This window comes from Drosophila erecta, unplaced genomic scaffold, assembly GCF_003286155.1.
Source record: "Drosophila erecta strain 14021-0224.00,06,07 unplaced genomic scaffold, DereRS2 tig00000021-arrow-pilon, whole genome shotgun sequence".
Taxonomy (NCBI): Eukaryota; Metazoa; Arthropoda; class Insecta; order Diptera; family Drosophilidae; genus Drosophila; species Drosophila erecta.
Window position 1 is genome coordinate 1,857,811 of NW_020825198.1, and position 17,956 is coordinate 1,875,766.

The window sequence follows — 17,956 nt, forward strand, 5'->3', positions numbered from 1 at the left end:
GCCCAGCTTTACCTGAAACTAAAAGCTTTTTCTTATCTTATTCAGCTTTTCCCACTTTGACCGTTTGGCGGGTCAGCCAAAGTCACCGGAAGATAAGTTTTGAGGCCTCCAACTAAGTCAGCGAAATGGGCTATTTAAACAAACAATGATAAAAACACGAAAAAAACACGAAAAAACACACTTATGTAAGATGGAGTTACACATTTGCAGACCGTGAAAATGTCTTGCTTTTTGTTGGAAGAAAAACTCAACGGAAACGTACACTTTGAATATTGAATGGCAATATTTTTGCGATAATGAAATGCAAAGCTTTTGGAGCGTTCAATTGGCCATGAGACATGAGACTGCAGCTTCCCTAAATGAGTAGTGCAAACTGAATTAATGGTTTGCTAAGTGCAAACTGTAACGCCCACATGGAAGGCGGAATCTGGTATATGCATAATAATATAGAGCTCAATTTTGAGCCATTCAAGGAAAAGCAAGATAAAATGCTTTATTCGAGGTACTCGACTATCAGATACCAGTTACTCAGCTAGTGGAAGTGCAAACGAGAAATTTCCACATTTTCTGGAATATAGGTAAGAATTGGGGAAAAAATTATAAAATAAAAAAGAACTTTAAAATTTTTTAAAAGTGTGGACCACATCATTTTTAAAGGTATAGTTATGAAAAATTTAATAAAAAAAATGTTCTAAATTTGAATGCAGATTTTTAGAGAATTCCACCAGAAATATTTAGACATTAGAAATATAAATAATATATATTATATACACTTCAAAATCCGGTTGAGAGGTTGAGTTATAGAGTTTAGAACTTCAGCCTTAGGACATTTCTTAATTTAATTGAATTTCTACCACATCATACCACAATCAAACCAAAAAAATTACAAAAAAATGAAAAAAAAATAAATTTCTAAATTTTAATGCAGATGTTTAGAGAATTGCGTCAGAAACATTTAGAGGTATGCCACTCCAAAATCCGATTAAGACAAGTTGAGTTATGGACTTTAAAACTTCAGCCTAGGGACACTTTTGAATTTGTACAATATCATAACATCAGGAAAATGACCAAAATATTGAAAAAAAATAATTTTCCAAATTTGAATGCAGATTTTTAGATAATTGATCCAGAAACATTTAGAGGTATGCCACTTTAAAATCCGATTAATATAAGTTGAGTTATGGACTTTAGAACTTCAGCCGTGGGACACTTTTGAATTTGTACAATATCATAACATCAGGAAAACTACAAAAATATTGAAAAAAAAAAAAATTCCAAATTTGAATGCAGATTTTTAGAGAATTGCTCCAGAAACATTTAGAGGTATGCCACTTTAAAATCCGATTAATATAAGTTTAGTTATGGACTTTAGAACTTCAGCCTTGGGACACTTTTGAATTTGTACAATATCATAACATCAAGAAAATGACAAAAATATTGAAAAAAAAAAAATTTCCAAATTTGAATGCAGATTTTTAGAGAATTGCTCCAGAAACATTTAGAGGTATTCCACTTCAAAATCCGATTAATATAAGTTGAGTTATGGACTTTAGAACTTCAGCCTTGGGACACTTTTGAATTTGTACAATATCATAACATCAGGAAAATGAGCAAAATATTGAAAAAAAATAAATTTCCAAATTTGAATGCAGATTTTTAGATAATTGCTCCAGAAACATTTAGAGGTATGCCACTTCAAAATCCGATTAATATAAGTTGAGTTATGGACTTTAAAACTTCAGCCTAGGGACACTTTTGAATTTGTACAATATCATAACATCAGGAAAATGACAAAAATATTGAAAAAAAATAAATTTTCAAATTTGAATGCAGATTTTTACAGAATTGCTCCAGAAACATTTAGAGGTATGCCACTTTAAAATCCGATTAATATAAGTTGAGTTATGGACTTTAGAACTTCAGCCTAGGGACACTTTTGAATTTGTACAATATCATAACATCAGGAAAATGACAAAAATATTGAAAAAAAATAATTTTCCAAATTTGAATGCAGATTTTTAGAGAATTGCGTCAGAAACATTTAGAGGTATGCCACTCCAAAATCCGATTAAGACAAGTTGAGTTATGGACTTTAAAACTTCAGCCTAGGGACACTTTTGAATTTGTACAATATCATAACATCAGGAAAATGACCAAAATATTGAAAAAAAATAATTTTCCAAATTTGAATGCAGATTTTTAGATAATTGATCCAGAAACATTTAGAGGTATGCCACTTTAAAATCCGATTAATATAAGTTGAGTTATGGACTTTAGAACTTCAGCCGTGGGACACTTTTGAATTTGTACAATATCATAACATCAGGAAAACTACAAAAATATTGAAAAAAAAAAAAATTCCAAATTTGAATGCAGATTTTTAGAGAATTGCTCCAGAAACATTTAGAGGTATGCCACTTTAAAATCCGATTAATATAAGTTTAGTTATGGACTTTAGAACTTCAGCCTTGGGACACTTTTGAATTTGTACAATATCATAACATCAAGAAAATGACAAAAATATTGAAAAAAAAAAAATTTCCAAATTTGAATGCAGATTTTTAGAGAATTGCTCCAGAAACATTTAGAGGTATTCCACTTCAAAATCCGATTAATATAAGTTGAGTTATGGACTTTAGAACTTCAGCCTTGGGACACTTTTGAATTTGTACAATATCATAACATCAGGAAAATGAGCAAAATATTGAAAAAAAATAAATTTCCAAATTTGAATGCAGATTTTTAGATAATTGCTCCAGAAACATTTAGAGGTATGCCACTTCAAAATCCGATTAATATAAGTTGAGTTATGGACTTTAAAACTTCAGCCTAGGGACACTTTTGAATTTGTACAATATCATAACATCAGGAAAATGACAAAAATATTGAAAAAAAATAAATTTTCAAATTTGAATGCAGATTTTTACAGAATTGCTCCAGAAACATTTAGAGGTATGCCACTTTAAAATCCGATTAATATAAGTTGAGTTATGGACTTTAGAACTTCAGCCTAGGGACACTTTTGAATTTGTACAATATCATAACATCAGGAAAATGACAAAAATATTGAAAAAAAATAATTTTCCAAATTTGAATGCAGATTTTTAGAGAATTGCTCCAGAAACATTTAGAGGTATGCCACTTTAAAATCCGATTAATATAAGTTGAGTTATGGACTTTAGAACTTCAGCCTTGGGACACTTTTGAATTTGTACAATATCATAACATCAGGAAAATGACCAAAATATTGAAAAAAAATAAATTTCCAAATTTGAATGCAGATTTTTAGATAATTGATCCAGAAACATTTAGAGGTATGCCACTTTAAAATCCGATTAATATAAGTTGAGTTATGGACTTTAGAACTTCAGCCGTGGGACACTTTTGAATTTGTACAATATCATAACATCAGGAAAACTACAAAAATATTGAAAAAAAAAAAAATTCCAAATTTGAATGCAGATTTTTAGATAATTGATCCAGAAACATTTAGAGGTATGCCACTTTAAAATCCGATTAATATAAGTTGAGTTATGGACTTTAGAACTTCAGCCGTGGGACACTTTTGAATTTGTACAATATCATAACATCAGGAAAACTACAAAAATATTGAAAAAAAAAAAAATTTCCAAATTTGAATGCAGATTTTTAGATAATTGCTCCAGAAACATTTAGAGGTATGCCACTTCAAAATCCGATTAATATAAGTTGAGTTATGGACTTTAAAACTTCAGCCTAGGGACACTTTTGAATTTGTACAATATCATAACATCAGGAAAATGACAAAAATATTGAAAAAAAAAAAATTTCCAAATTTGAATGCAGATTTTTACAGAATTGCTCCAGAAACATTTAGAGGTATGCCACTTTAAAATCCGATTAATATAAGTTGAGTTATGGACTTTAGAACTTCAGCCTAGGGACACTTTTGAATTTGTACAATATCATAACATCAGGAAAATGACAAAAATATTGAAAAAAAATAATTTTCCAAATTTGAATGCAGATTTTTAGAGAATTGCTCCAGAAACATTTAGAGGTATGCCACTTTAAAATCCGATTAATATAAGTTGAGTTATGGACTTTAGAACTTCAGCCTTGGGACACTTTTGAATTTGTACAATATCATAACATCAGGAAAATGACCAAAATATTGAAAAAAAATAAATTTCCAAATTTGAATGCAGATTTTTAGATAATTGATCCAGAAACATTTAGAGGTATGCCACTTTAAAATCCGATTAATATAAGTTGAGTTATGGACTTTAGAACTTCAGCCGTGGGACACTTTTGAATTTGTACAATATCATAACATCAGGAAAACTACAAAAATATTGAAAAAAAAAAAAATTCCAAATTTGAATGCAGATTTTTAGATAATTGATCCAGAAACATTTAGAGGTATGCCACTTTAAAATCCGATTAATATAAGTTGAGTTATGGACTTTAGAACTTCAGCCGTGGGACACTTTTGAATTTGTACAATATCATAACATCAGGAAAACTACAAAAATATTGAAAAAAAAAAAAATTTCCAAATTTGAATGCAGATTTTTAGATAATTGCTCCAGAAACATTTAGAGGTATGCCACTTCAAAATCCGATTAATATAAGTTGAGTTATGGACTTTAAAACTTCAGCCTAGGGACACTTTTGAATTTGTACAATATCATAACATCAGGAAAATGACAAAAATATTGAAAAAAAAAAAATTTCCAAATTTGAATGCAGATTTTTAGATAATTGCTCCAGAAACATTTAGAGGTATGCCACTTTAAAATCCGATTAATATAAGTTGAGTTATGGACTTTAGAACTTCAGCCTTGGGACACTTTTGAATTTGTACAATATCATAACATCAGGAAAATGACAAAAATATTGAAAAAAAAAAAATTTCCAAATTTTAATGCAGATTTTTAGAGAATTGCTCCAGAAACATTTAGAGGTATGCCACTTCAAAATCCGATTAATATAAGTTGAGTTATGGACTTTAGAACTTCAGCCTTGGGACACTTTTGAATTTGTACAATATCATAACATCAGGAAAATGACCAAAATATTGAAAAAAAAAAAATTTCCAAATTTTAATGCAGATTTTTAGAGAATTGCTCCAGAAACATTTAGAGGTATGCCACTTCAAAATCCGATTAATATAAGTTGAGTTATGGACTTTAGAACTTCAGCCTTGGGACACTTTTGAATTTGTACAATATCATAACATCAGGAAAATGACCAAAATATTGAAAAAAAATAAATTTCCAAATTTGAATGCAGATTTTTAGATAATTGCTCCAGAAACATTTAGAGGTATGCCACTTCAAAATCCGATTAATATAAGTTGAGTTATGGACTTTAAAACTTCAGCCTAGGGACACTTTTGAATTTGTACAATATCATAACATCAGGAAAATGACAAAAATATTGAAAAAAAATAAATTTCCAAATTTGAATGCAGATTTTTACAGAATTGCTCCAGAAACATTTAGAGGTATGCCACTTTAAAATCCGATTAATATAAGTTGAGTTATGGACTTTAAAACTTCAGCCTAGGGACACTTTTGAATTTGTACAATATCATAACATCAGGAAAATGACAAAAATATTGAAAAAAAAAAATTTCCAAATTTGAATGCAGATTTTTAGAGAATTGCTCCAGAAACATTTAGAGGTATGCCACTTCAAAATCCGATTAATATAAGTTGAGTTATGGACTTTAGAACTTCAGCCTTGGGACACTTTTGAATTTGTACAATATCATAACATCAGGAAAATGACCAAAATATTGAAAAAAAATAAATTTCCAAATTTGAATGCAGATTTTTAGAGAATTGCTCCAGAAACATTTAGAGGTATGCCACTTTAAAATCCGATTAATATAAGTTGAGTTATGGACTTTAGAACTTCAGCCTTGGGACACTTTTGAATTTGTACAATATCATAACATCAGGAAAATGACAAAAATATTGAAAAAAAAAAATTTTCCAAATTTGAATGCAGACTTTTAGAGAATTGCGTCAGAAACATTTAGAGGTATGCCACTTCAAAATCCGATTAGGATTTGTTAAGTTATGGAGTTTAGAACTTCAGCCTTAGGACATTTTTTAATTTAATTGAATTTCTATCACATCATACCACAATCACACCAAAAAAATTTAAAAAAAATTAAAAAAAAAATTTTCTAAATTTGAATGCAGATTTTTAGAGAATTGCGCCAGAAACATTTAGAGGTATGCCACTTCAAAATCCGATTAGGATTTGTTAAGTTATGGAGTTTAGAACTTCAGCCTTAGGACATTTCTTAATTTAATTGAATTTCTACCACATCATACCACAATCACACCAAAAAAATTAAAAAAAAATTTAAAAAAAAAAATGTCTAAATTTGAATGCAGATTTTTAGAGAATTGCGCCAGAAACATTTAGAGGTATCCCACTCCAAAATCCGATTAAGATAAGTTGAGTTATGGACTATAGAACTTCACACTTGGGACATTTTTGAATTAATACAACATCATACATCAGAAAATTACAAAAAAATTGAAAAAAAAATAAATTTCTAAATTTTAATGCAGATGTTTAGAGAATTGCGTCAGAAACATTTAGAGGTATGCCACTTCAAAATCCGATGAATATAAGTTGAGTTATGGACTATAGAACTTCACACTTGGGACATTTTTGAATTAATACAACATCATACATCAGAAAATTACAAAAAAATGAAAAAAAAATAAATTTCTAAATTTTAATGCAGATGTTTAGAGAATTGCGTCAGAAACATTTAGAGGTATGCCCCTTTAAAATCCGATTAAGATAAGTTGAGTTATGGACTATAGAACTTCACACTTGGGACATTTTTGAATTAATACAACATCATACATCAGAAAATTACAAAAAATTACAAAAATTACAAGTTGAGTTATGGAGTTCAGAACTTTAGCCTTGGGACACTTTTGAATTTGTACATCATAACATCAGGAAAATGACAAAAATATTGAAAAAAAATAATTTTCCAAATTTGAATGCAGATTTTTAGAGAATTGCTCCAGAAACATTTAGAGGTATGCCACTCCAAAATCCGATTAATATAAGTTGAGTTATGGACTTTAGAACTTCAGCCTTGGGACACTTTTGAATTTGTACAATACATAACATCAGGAAAATGACAAAAATATTGAAAAAAAATAAATTTCTAAATTTGAATGCAGATTTTTAGAGAATTGCGTCAGAAACATTTAGAGGTATGCCACTTCAAAATCCGATTAAGATAAGTTGAGTTATGGACTATAGAACTTCACACTTGGGACATTTTTGAATTAATATAACATCATACATCAGAAAATTAAAAAAAAATGAACAAAAATAAATTTCTAAATTTTAATGCAGACTGTTAGAGAATTGCGTCAGAAACATTTAGAGGGAGGCCACTTTAAAATCCGATTAAGATAAGTTGAGTTATGAACTATAGAACTTCACACTTGGTACATTTTTGAATTACTTACATACTTTTCAACGAATCTAGTATACCCTTTTACTCTACGAGTAACATGTATAAAAACTAACAATATTGAGTTTTGTATGAAAAATTATGAATTTGTAGATTTAAAAAATATGTCTCATAGTGTTATGAATCAAAAGTTGTTTAAGAAAATAATTATAGGTCGCAGTAAATAAATAAATGGGTTTCAAACTTACGTGTATATCAAATATTTTTTAATTTGTCCGAAAATACTAACAGAATCACCGAATCATAATACAAAGCTAATTCTTCCACTTAAACATTTTTTTGAATGTTTATTGTACAAATTTGTTGCATAACTTAAGTAAGATTAACCTTGATGTTTCCCTTTTGTTCGATCGAGCAGCGTAGATCTCAGAATTCCTTCGCAAGCTACACTGAGAGAATCCAATGAAGTTCCAGGTGGAGGCGTACAGCTAAGCGGGCTTAAGTAACTAAGAAGTGAATCCACTGGGAGGTCGGAGTCCGTCCTAGTAGTGGCCCGCATAGGGACTCGCATAGTGGCCGTAGTGCCCGCTGTACTGGTCGTACTGGGGGATGTACTCGTACTGCTGGCCCTGGCTGTAGTAGCCATCATCGTAGTCGTAGTGGATGGGTGCAGCTGCCGCCGGAGCATAGTGCTTGGCCACTTGAAGATCGAATAAATATAGAGACTTTAGCTATTGCGAGGGGGAGCCTGACTTAAATTTATTTCGCTCTGTTGTAATAATGACCGACAAAAAAGTGAGCTGCTGTAACAGCTGTTAACCGTTTGCCATTGTTGGCAAGTAGCTCAACTGGCCAAAATAAATACGGTAACAATTCAATGCTGACCGAGGCATTTTCATTGGCCATTTCTTTGCCCCCTTGCAAATAATTTATTTGTGCACGAATTTGTCAGTCAATTGGTCACAGGTGTTGTTTTCGTTTTGTTTTGCTTCGTTTTTCCATGCCAGCTTTTTTGTTATGTTACTTTTGTCGCCGTTTTGTATGCAAGCAAGTTCGTTGCCTAAGTCTTTTGTTTTGGGTGCTGATTTCTTTTGCTGTGCGTTTCACTGATAATTCTCAATTAAAATTGCACCGCAGCACCCACAACAATTATGCATTTTCACATCAGTATCCAACCATGTATTCATTTCCCAGGCCCAAAGCGTTGCGACATTGAGAAAATTATGCTAAAGTCTTGTGAAGCAAAGGGAGAAGGGAAATGGCCAAAGAAGAAACGGCAATTTTCGTGAAAAATATGCTGCGGTGGCTGTTGTTATTTTTGTTTTGGAAGATGATGCACCTGACATAATCTGTGTGGGAAATTCGAGACTGAAAGTGCATAAACAAAGCTAGATCTTTGGCTCCGATCGGAGCAGAGTGAGGTAACCCACTAAGGAGGCGTGTCGGCGGATTAGTCAACCATATGATGTTACACATTTTCAGCCCAGTTTTACAACCCATGATTCAGCTTAGCTGCTTGACTGGCCACAAATGTGAGGCTAATTGCAATTTATTGAATGAAATTGCCAATGCAACTGCCACCCAAGCTAGAAATGAGATGAGATTACAATGAAATTATGGTAACTTATTCAGACAGCTCAGAACGTTCAGTAGGCTGCATAGTAATCAGCGTCAAAACCAAGATCATCATCACCAAGGCCGTTGTCGTCTTCGTCTGGGCGCAATTTGCGATACTGATTGTTCAGATAGTTGGCATGCCGTCTGAACAGCTTTAGCATGCGATATGTGTTCATGCCTGAAAAAGCGAGCAGAGAACACGTGGAAATGGGTGGGCGGAACCCCAAGAAAGATGACTATGGAGGTGTGGGGAAAGAAGAGGTGCCACCAGAGGTGAAGGCCAACTATAAAGGTGCTGCTAATCCGTTCTCTAAAGTCTTCAACCTATATCCTGTCCCAAAAGTTCTTCACTCACCATAAGGCGCCGGGGAGGCCACCACCAGAGGAGCGTGGGCCACTGGAGCCACGTGCTTCACCACCTGCGGTTCATAGTGTGTCAGGACGGGCTTGTGGGCCACAATGGGACTGGCCACCACCGCCTGGGCGTGCACTGTAGGTCCAGACTTGGTCACCACGGCGTTGAAGCCGTGAATGGAGTCCGCCGTGTAATCCACCGTGCGGATGGAACCATCGGGCTCCACCAGAGAGTACTGACCTGTAGTTAAAAATATAGAAATGCGCAGTCTGGTGATCATCCTTTGGTCACTTACCCTTGACCACATCTCCATCGCGCGTCTCATGCTGTGACTTCACATCTCCTGTGCTGTGATCAGCCACTCCGTAGTTAAAGGCATATTTCGGATGATCCTGTTTGAGGAGCAGAATGTATACATAAGGGATTAAGTTTTAAGAATGGGAAATATTTATAACATTTTGGGCTTTAATAATATTAAAAAAGAAACTTTAAACAGAAACATTTTCAACAGAATCTAAATCTTTCAATCTAAAAGAATTTTTTTGATTCTATGCAACTTTTTAGGCAAAATGTATTTTTTCTAACACTTAAATAAGTCCTTTTTAAACGCAATGTCTAGTACTTTAGTTTATATCACTCCAAAACTCACATAGTAATCCAGGGCGTATCCCGGTCGCGCCACAGCAACACTGGCGAAGAGAGCCAACGAAAGGACGACGAAGCACACGAAGTTTGCCATTTTGTAATTGGTTTCTATATTTATGCTTCAAATGCGTTTGAAACGAGGAAAATATTTGCTAAAAATAAACACAAAATATATCGTATCCGTTAGAAAACACCGCACTGAGATTTGGGAATTTTTGTAATATTTTCAGGAGATTTACTTGGAGTATTTCAACGGCACTAGATACAAACACCACCAAGCTGCCCGGAATACTGTGGCGATTCTAAAAGCAAGTTTCCATTAAATAAGCGCGAAATGTGCGAAAGTCGCGAGCAGCGCAGTAGACGCCGGCGGAGACGTCGGCAGAGAGCAGGCACAATGCCAAGACTCTTGGTTTCTCAGTCACTCGTCTGTGGCGAATGGTGATCGCTGATCCAGTCTGGTGAGCCACTCTTCGCCGGGCAAAGTGGCAAGTAGATGCCCGGCCATGTGAATGAAGTTGCAGCACGGATCCATGGGATGTTGCCAAACGCAGCCGGGTACCACTGAATCCACCGAATCCAACGAATCCGCTGAATGGGGTGGCGTTGTCTTGTGTTTTGTTTGCCGATCTGCGACACATTTCTCAAATCCGTTGCCAATCCCCCAGCGATTGTCAATGAAGTCATCGGGAACAATCACTTCTTTTCAGCCCAGAATTATGCGAGATTAATCATTGGAGTTAATCATTAATTTCCTTGATTTCTGCAAGAAATGATTGTGGCCAATTTAACTAACAACTTAATGCTGGGCAGAAAAGCCAAAACCAAGAGCGAAATCGAAATCGAAATAAATCGCTGACAAGAACCGACAAAATGTAAATCAAACACAAATCGGGTCAAGTTGCAATTGCAGCACAATAAGGCCCTAGTTATTCGGCACATGCGAAATTCTCAGTGATCTACTTCAATGACAGTGGTTAGGACTAGTAACTAGTAATAGTAACAGATACTATGGCCACTGCACCCGCTTTGGTCTTTTGTCTTTTGTCGGGTAAATGCAACTTGAAGGTCAAGCGCATTAAGCTAGGCTTCAAAGCTGGCTTCCAATCCGGGCTAAAATGACAGCAAAAGTCTTTGGACAAGCAGGACAATTTATGATGCCAAATAATGATTTTCCTTAGCCGTTGTGAATCTGACCTTTAGCACTAACAATTAGTTTGAATAGTAAAATACATATACAATTAGCGACGAAGCATTATAGAATAGAAACTGTATAGGACACAAATAGTAATCAACCTGCGAGTTTATAAACAGAAAACCACCAAATTTGCAGTTTTTAAATAACTAGCATGCAAAATGCTCTCATCTTTTTACCTAACTTGTGTCCCAACAAAAGCAGATTGAGACCGATTTTCAATCTTCAATTTATGGCAATTACACACCCTTGAGAAAAGACGAGAACGTGCCAATTGCGGTCTGTCTGGCAGCCTACAAACTAATCCAAATTATGTACAGACCGCAGAAGCCTTAGGTTTTTGTGCGACTAATAATGTGGGCTAGTTTAATGTCCAGGTCGGCGTTTCTTGGGCATTTTCATTTTCACACAATTAACCATGGCGAGGGGCGTGCTAAAGACTCTAATTAAACGAGGGGTGCTTCAGAAGTAATCTCCAGCTGACCCGAGAAAAAAAACCAACAGACCTTCGACTTTGGCTTGGAAACAATTGTTCCTCTTGGACTGCGGTTTTTGTAAAACTAAATACTAGATTAAGTCAATTTGCATGCCGCCAAAAAGCAGTTTGCTACCTAGAGTTGGGAAAATTCAGCCAGCGATTGTCGGCGTTTTCCGAAGGTTTTCCATGTATGCACTCGCAGGTTTTTCCAACCCGTTCTTTTTGCTGAGTAAGCAGGCATCTTGACAGACACATGTGCGTGGCTGGGCATTGTTTTCTGATTTGATTTTCTGGCAATTAACTTTAATATATTTGGCCTATGAAAAAAACCAAGCCAAAGAAAATTCATAAACCGAGGAATTCCTCTAAATGTTCTTAAACGTGGTATTTCAGGGGCAAGTTTATGTGGGATGGGAACTAGGAACTTGGAATTAGGAAGTGAAATATTCTAGTCGCTTAAATTCAAATAGAACTAATGGATTAATGAGAGTTCCGATTTTTAAATGTTTATATTTAAGCCTTGGTAGATTTGGAAGCCAATTTTTAGGAGATTTAAAAGTTATACAAATATTACAACATTTTATTGGTATTAAAAACAGGATAGGAAAACTTCGAAAAAGTTATAATAAGGTAAAGGTAACGTGCGTAACCTTGATCAATTTCTTATTTTGCCACCATCTCTCTTTTCTCTGTGCATTTTTATTAAATACAATCGACTTAAATTGGATTACTTAGGCACGAACTTCCTTTTCATTAGCTTCATTTCCATCGCGTGAATAGGAAGACCATTTTGCACAAAGTGCTTCAGCCTGGGGAATCGGCAAAGCAATTACCATGAGATCGCAGTTTTGGCCAAATCCAGAGACGAGTCATAAGCCGGTGACTTTGACTCGGTTTACTTTGGTCACCTAATTTCGGCTTGTTTGCACACCGACTAATTTGACAATGGAGCACTCGACAACAGGCTTGCAACATGGGGAATGGAATATGTTGCAAGTCGAGGGTCTTGGGAGTGTGGGCGTCTTTAGACTTGTTTCTGGGATGATACGGCCAACTCTAGCTGCGGCTGTCATTGTTGTCGCCCTTAGTTGGCCATGGTCCAGTGACTCCGCCTCAGCTGCCGCATCTCCAATTGAGTGACCATTGTTAAGATGGCCGGGCTGTTACAGAATGACCCGTGGCAAATGCAAACGCGTTCGCGGCAATAAAATGCAAATGAATGGCTGCCTCTGGGTCTTTCGGTCCAACGTCTCTTCCTCCAACATAAATTTCGCACCTCGGCGGCCAATTTGCTGCAGACTGTTTGCCATGCATCAAATTAACGGCCCAACTAATCCAGTTAACATTGTTATATAATTGACTCCGACAGTCGAAGCTCTGATTAGGCACTGCTGTCTTCGGCAGATGGGCTATTCGTCTCTCATTATTTATGCCCGTTTCTACGTTACTTCTGTTCAATTATCTCCGCTCGGTTGGTTAACATTAATCAACAATTAATGCCGTTTTTCAATTACGCAGGCAGTCAGACGACATTTAGCATTTCACAGTGGTTTACAGCCCATATGCAAGCTACACTGCGTATACGTGATATGGAGATAAATATGCTTTCATTTCATCATTTAATCTATTATTTTGTTTATTTACTCAATAATTTTTTGGCATGTGCTTGACAGGGCTTAAAAAGTGTTACAAATGTCAGTGTGCAACTAATAAATCGCTCGACAAGATACTTTTTAAGCCCTCTGCACATCTTTCGAAACCAGTAGCCTATAGTCGGCGTATTTTATTATCTATAAATTGTATCAGCTCCGACAGATTTGTATCTCAGAAGTTGTATCTTAATGTTGCCGCCACTTACAGAAAGACAGACCCCCAGATACCAAGATACAAGTACAATAACTGCAATGGATGCCATATAGAGAGCACGTGTTGGCGACAGTTTACTGAGCCAGTCGTCTTGAATGTCAACTAGTCGAAGTGAGCAAAAACTGAGAAAAAAATTGAAGCATAATGCCGAGACTTAGTAACTGTCATTTATCTATGAAGAAGTCGCTGGCTAAGTAAAGGTTACTGGAGCAGCAGATGCGAGCTTACATTCCACTCGACATTGAGATTTCACACTTTTTGGCACAAGGGAAATGTACTGCTCGTCTTGAACATCTGAGTTCAGATCTAGTTAGCCATCGGAAACTTCCTTCCGGCATTTCCTACTTCTTGACCTTAAGTGGACGGAGAATCCGCCCCCAAAGGCGGCACCTGTCCGACCATTTTTTTAGTTTCAAGTGAATTAATGGAGACCACGTATGGCATATTCACCCTTTTGTTTTGGCTCGAGCTCGAAAATGCGCACATTTAAACGCTCCGTTGCGCAGTGATCTCTGATAAATTCGTTTTCCCTCGCCCAGCACTTTTGCACCATTTTCCCGACGTCTCTGTTTTGATCGCTGGCCATTTGTCTAGAGTACAGACCAAAAACCACGTTGTGCCCATTAAGAGATCAATATTTGGCTTTGTTTCATTTTGTTCGCACGTTAAAAATGACGGAAATGCGAAGATTTGTTGCATGCGGAAGCCCCCACACACTCATCACTTGTGACTTAAATGTTTTAAGTTATGCTTTATTTGTTTATTGTCTTCACTGGAGAGATGCCCCCGAACTTGTGACCGCACTGGAGGGCAGCTCCATCGGGGGCACCCTTCTGCGGTGGCTTCCAATGGGCACAAAAGTAAAAGTGCGTAATTGGATAGGAAAGGCGGTTTCAAATGTGACATGAATCGACCTTGTTATTTGTTATTGGCAATGTATCTATTGGAAAAGAGTGAAACAATGTAGTCTGGCATTTCTTAGGGACTTTTGTTATATTTGTAATCCAATAAAAAAGAAAGCTCAGTATGAAGCCATTTCTTACTAAGAATTTCCACACATCTTTATACTTTATACTTTATACCACAGATCTTAAATACTTGTAAATTGTCAACCTTGTTTAAAGCCTCTATATGCTTTTTATATAGCTTGAAAGTAGTCTACCACTCTAAGTCTTATAGAGAGCAGCCAAAAAGTACACATCATCGTCTATTTTATTTTAAGCCTTCAATAAACAATTTAAAAGCAGAGCTTTAAGTTGTATAAATAATCAATGCCTAAAAGTTTTCTATAATATTATACAACAGAAAGTCGAAATATATAGTACGTCTATTGAATATCCCTAAATCTGCATTCCCTTAAACAATATTGTATAAATGTATATATATTATATAGCATTATATAATAAATAAGCGCTGTTGGATTTAATTTTTATGTTTATTTGTGAATTCATAATATATTTTATACCACGCGGAATATATTTTTGTAGCTTTAGCTGCAAGTCGAAGCGAGTCTTATAATGAAAACGCACGCGTTGCAAGAGTACAGATGGCAGATTTCTTCGACGGATAAATAATAAGTTAATAAACACCAACTGGTTATTGGCTTTGGATTACCTTCACCTTTTCCACTCACGCCCACAAATTAGCCAGCTCGATTATTGTCAATCCAGTGGCGTGATTCCAACGTAGTGCTTTACCCATCAATTTCCATAACATTCATAAGTAATGCAAACCATAATTAGCGATACTTAGAATCGATTGCAATTTGAAAGTGAATGTGCTCTTGATCAGAAAAGTTAGTCAAGCAATTAATGGCATTCATAGCCACATAAATCTCGTACTTATGTGTTGATGGTTCAGTCTGATATCGATATAAGTTAAATATATATATGAAGGAATGCAATATATAAGGAATATATAAGGAATGCAAGCTATGCACAGAAAGTAAAAAACGAGATATGTGAATTTTTATAATTCTCTACATTTTGTATTTATAGCATTGTCAGCAGTTGCAGCTTCAAACTTATAGTATACGCAAAATTATTATAATACATGTGTTTTTTTTATTATTTTTTTTACATTTTGTTTGTTTTCTTCACTTTTCAGGTTGGTTCTTCTTCGTGGGCGTGTGGCAGGATGGGCGTTTGTTCCTCACTCGATTTTTCAATATTTACAATTAAAGAGAATGTTGGTTACAAACAAAAGAGAGAATTGCGCGAAAGCTGAGACAGAGACGGCAATGTGTGTGTGTGAGGGAGATAGATGCTGCAGGGAAAACCCGGGGAATCCCCAGCAGGACATGATGGACATGACTGTGGTACTGAGTATGTTAGCAGGCTTCGTCAGTGGATCGATCATCCGTTTTGTGAGGTCGTCAACGTGCTTAATAAATTACAGAAGAGTGGTGGTGGCGGTGCAGGTGGTGCTTCAGGTGGTGCATCCAGCGGGCCGCTCCACTTCCTTAGTAGTGGGCCACATGCGCGTGGGCGTTGTGGGTGGCGTATCCGTAGGCGGGCACCTGATGCGCCAGGGATCCGGCGTAGGGCACGGCGGGAGCGGCGGCCACATGGTGGGCAATGGCTGGGGCATAGGCCGGAGCAGCGTGGACCACGGCGGGAGCGGCATGGGCAATCACAGCGGGAGCAGCATGGTGCACGGTGGGGCCGGTCTTGTGGACGACGGCGTTGAAGCCGTTGTGATCATCGGCGGTGTACTCCACGGTGCGCACCGAACCATCGGGCTCCACCAGGGAGTAGGATCCCTTCACCACATCGCCATCGCGCACCTCGTGCTGCGACTTCACATCTCCGGTGTGGGAGTCAGCCACTCCGTAGTTGTAGTGGTACTTGGGGTAGGCCTGCGGATCGGGACAAAGATCTCATGAGAAGAGTGCTTGTCTGTTGTGGATTGGGTGCTAATTTCATGTGCATGCCACACGCCACTCCAAGCAGCTGGCTATGCTAATGGAGCTGGCGTGGGAAAATGGCCAAACGGCCAAATGGCAAATGCCACAGTGACCCTGGGCCAGCAGCATCCACAGCGTTGGCCAGCGGAGGAGTGGATGAGGGGCTGTACAGACTGATGGTGTCAGTTTTAGGGCATATTGAGCATAATTTTATGATTGCCTGCACAGCCAGTGGGCTGTATAACTTGTTCAGGCTCACGGGTCGTATGAGTGATGTTTGCAGAGAAGGATTACGTGTCGTATAAGTAATTTTTATGAGTCAAGCTTATGGTTACAGTCTTTTGACTTTAAAAGTGCAATAAGCGCACCAATTGGCATGCTAATACACAATTAGATGAAAACATTGTGAAAGAGCAAAATGGATTGCAGGGATAGGACATTGATTTTCCTTAAGAGTTAGTAATCCTCGTCCTGTTCTTGGTTATCTTGCTGCCGGGTTGGACACTTACATGGTAATCGATTCCCTCGTCGGCGTGACCATGGCCGGCATAGATGGCCGGGGCGGCGGCGTAGAGACCAGCACCATGTCCGTGGAGGACTCCGGCGGAGGCGGCGCTCAGGACGGCCAGGCAGATCAGGGACTAAATCACAGGGGTAGGGGTTTGTTATTTAGCTTTCGATTAGAACACAGGGCACTTTTGGCTGTCACAGGGCTGTCCTGTTCACTCACTTTGAAGAATGCCATTGTTTGGTTTTTTGGGATTTCGTTTCTTGCAGACGCGAGTGTGTGCTGTACGTTGAGCTGGATTCAACTGATAACTAGAACCAAGAAGGAAGCCGCTTTTATATACAAGACAACGCCCGAGCGGCCCAAACGCGAGCCGAGCCGCAAAAAGCCGAATGCCAGTCGGTCAGCAGGGGCAAAAACAAAACTACAATGGAATACCAGCCAAAGCCGAGCTTTGCGGAGCGAAGCCCAAGAAGTTGAGGCCCCCACAACGCCCCTGCAAGCCCCCCTCTCCCCAGACAATCCACAATTATTTAATGCTTTTCAGCGAAAAAAACGAGAGTGAAGTTCAGTTCAGATGTGGAGCGACTGTTGGCTGGCTGTGGCTTGCCTTTGGAAATTGTGTGATTTGTGAGATAAGCGGCGATGTATGCAAATCGAAGTCGAAATAATTGTGAAATGGAAGGGTAAACCTCAAATACTCGACACCTAATGCCAGTTCTATCTAGTGGAACAGATATTAACATATCAAATTGGCCATTATTAAGGCGTATTAATTATGAAATCATGATCGGAAAAAGGTCTGCTATCTATATATTTCCATCTCCCATCACGATTTAATTGAAATGGCCTCTGCAAGCTCTAAACTACCTCGCAAAAAAAAAAACAATCTTCGCGCACGAATAAAACTAGCCGTACACACAAATATTTATGAAATAAAAAG

The 17,956-nt window shown here is 37.0% G+C and overlaps 2 protein-coding genes across 2 annotated transcripts; both read right to left on the reverse strand.

Annotated features, from left to right (window-relative positions):
* Positions 1-7,693: 7,693 nt before the first annotated feature.
* On the reverse strand, positions 7,694-10,366 carry LOC6546026 (larval cuticle protein A2B). Its single transcript, XM_001971175.3, has 5 exons — positions 10,301-10,366; positions 10,066-10,213; positions 9,712-9,808; positions 9,417-9,656; positions 7,694-8,144 (listed from the first exon to the last, which is right to left on the reverse strand). The coding sequence occupies exons 2-5, from the start codon at positions 10,153-10,155 to the stop codon at positions 7,987-7,989; spliced, it is 585 nt and encodes a 194-aa protein (XP_001971211.2). The 5' UTR covers positions 10,156-10,213; positions 10,301-10,366; the 3' UTR covers positions 7,694-7,986.
* A 5,274-nt stretch (positions 10,367-15,640) lies between these two features.
* Positions 15,641-17,329, reverse strand: LOC6546027 (cuticle protein 7). Its single transcript, XM_001971176.3, has 3 exons — positions 17,236-17,329; positions 17,015-17,146; positions 15,641-16,457 (listed from the first exon to the last, which is right to left on the reverse strand). The coding sequence occupies exons 1-3, from the start codon at positions 17,248-17,250 to the stop codon at positions 16,062-16,064; spliced, it is 543 nt and encodes a 180-aa protein (XP_001971212.1). The 5' UTR covers positions 17,251-17,329; the 3' UTR covers positions 15,641-16,061.
* Positions 17,330-17,956: the final 627 nt, after the last annotated feature.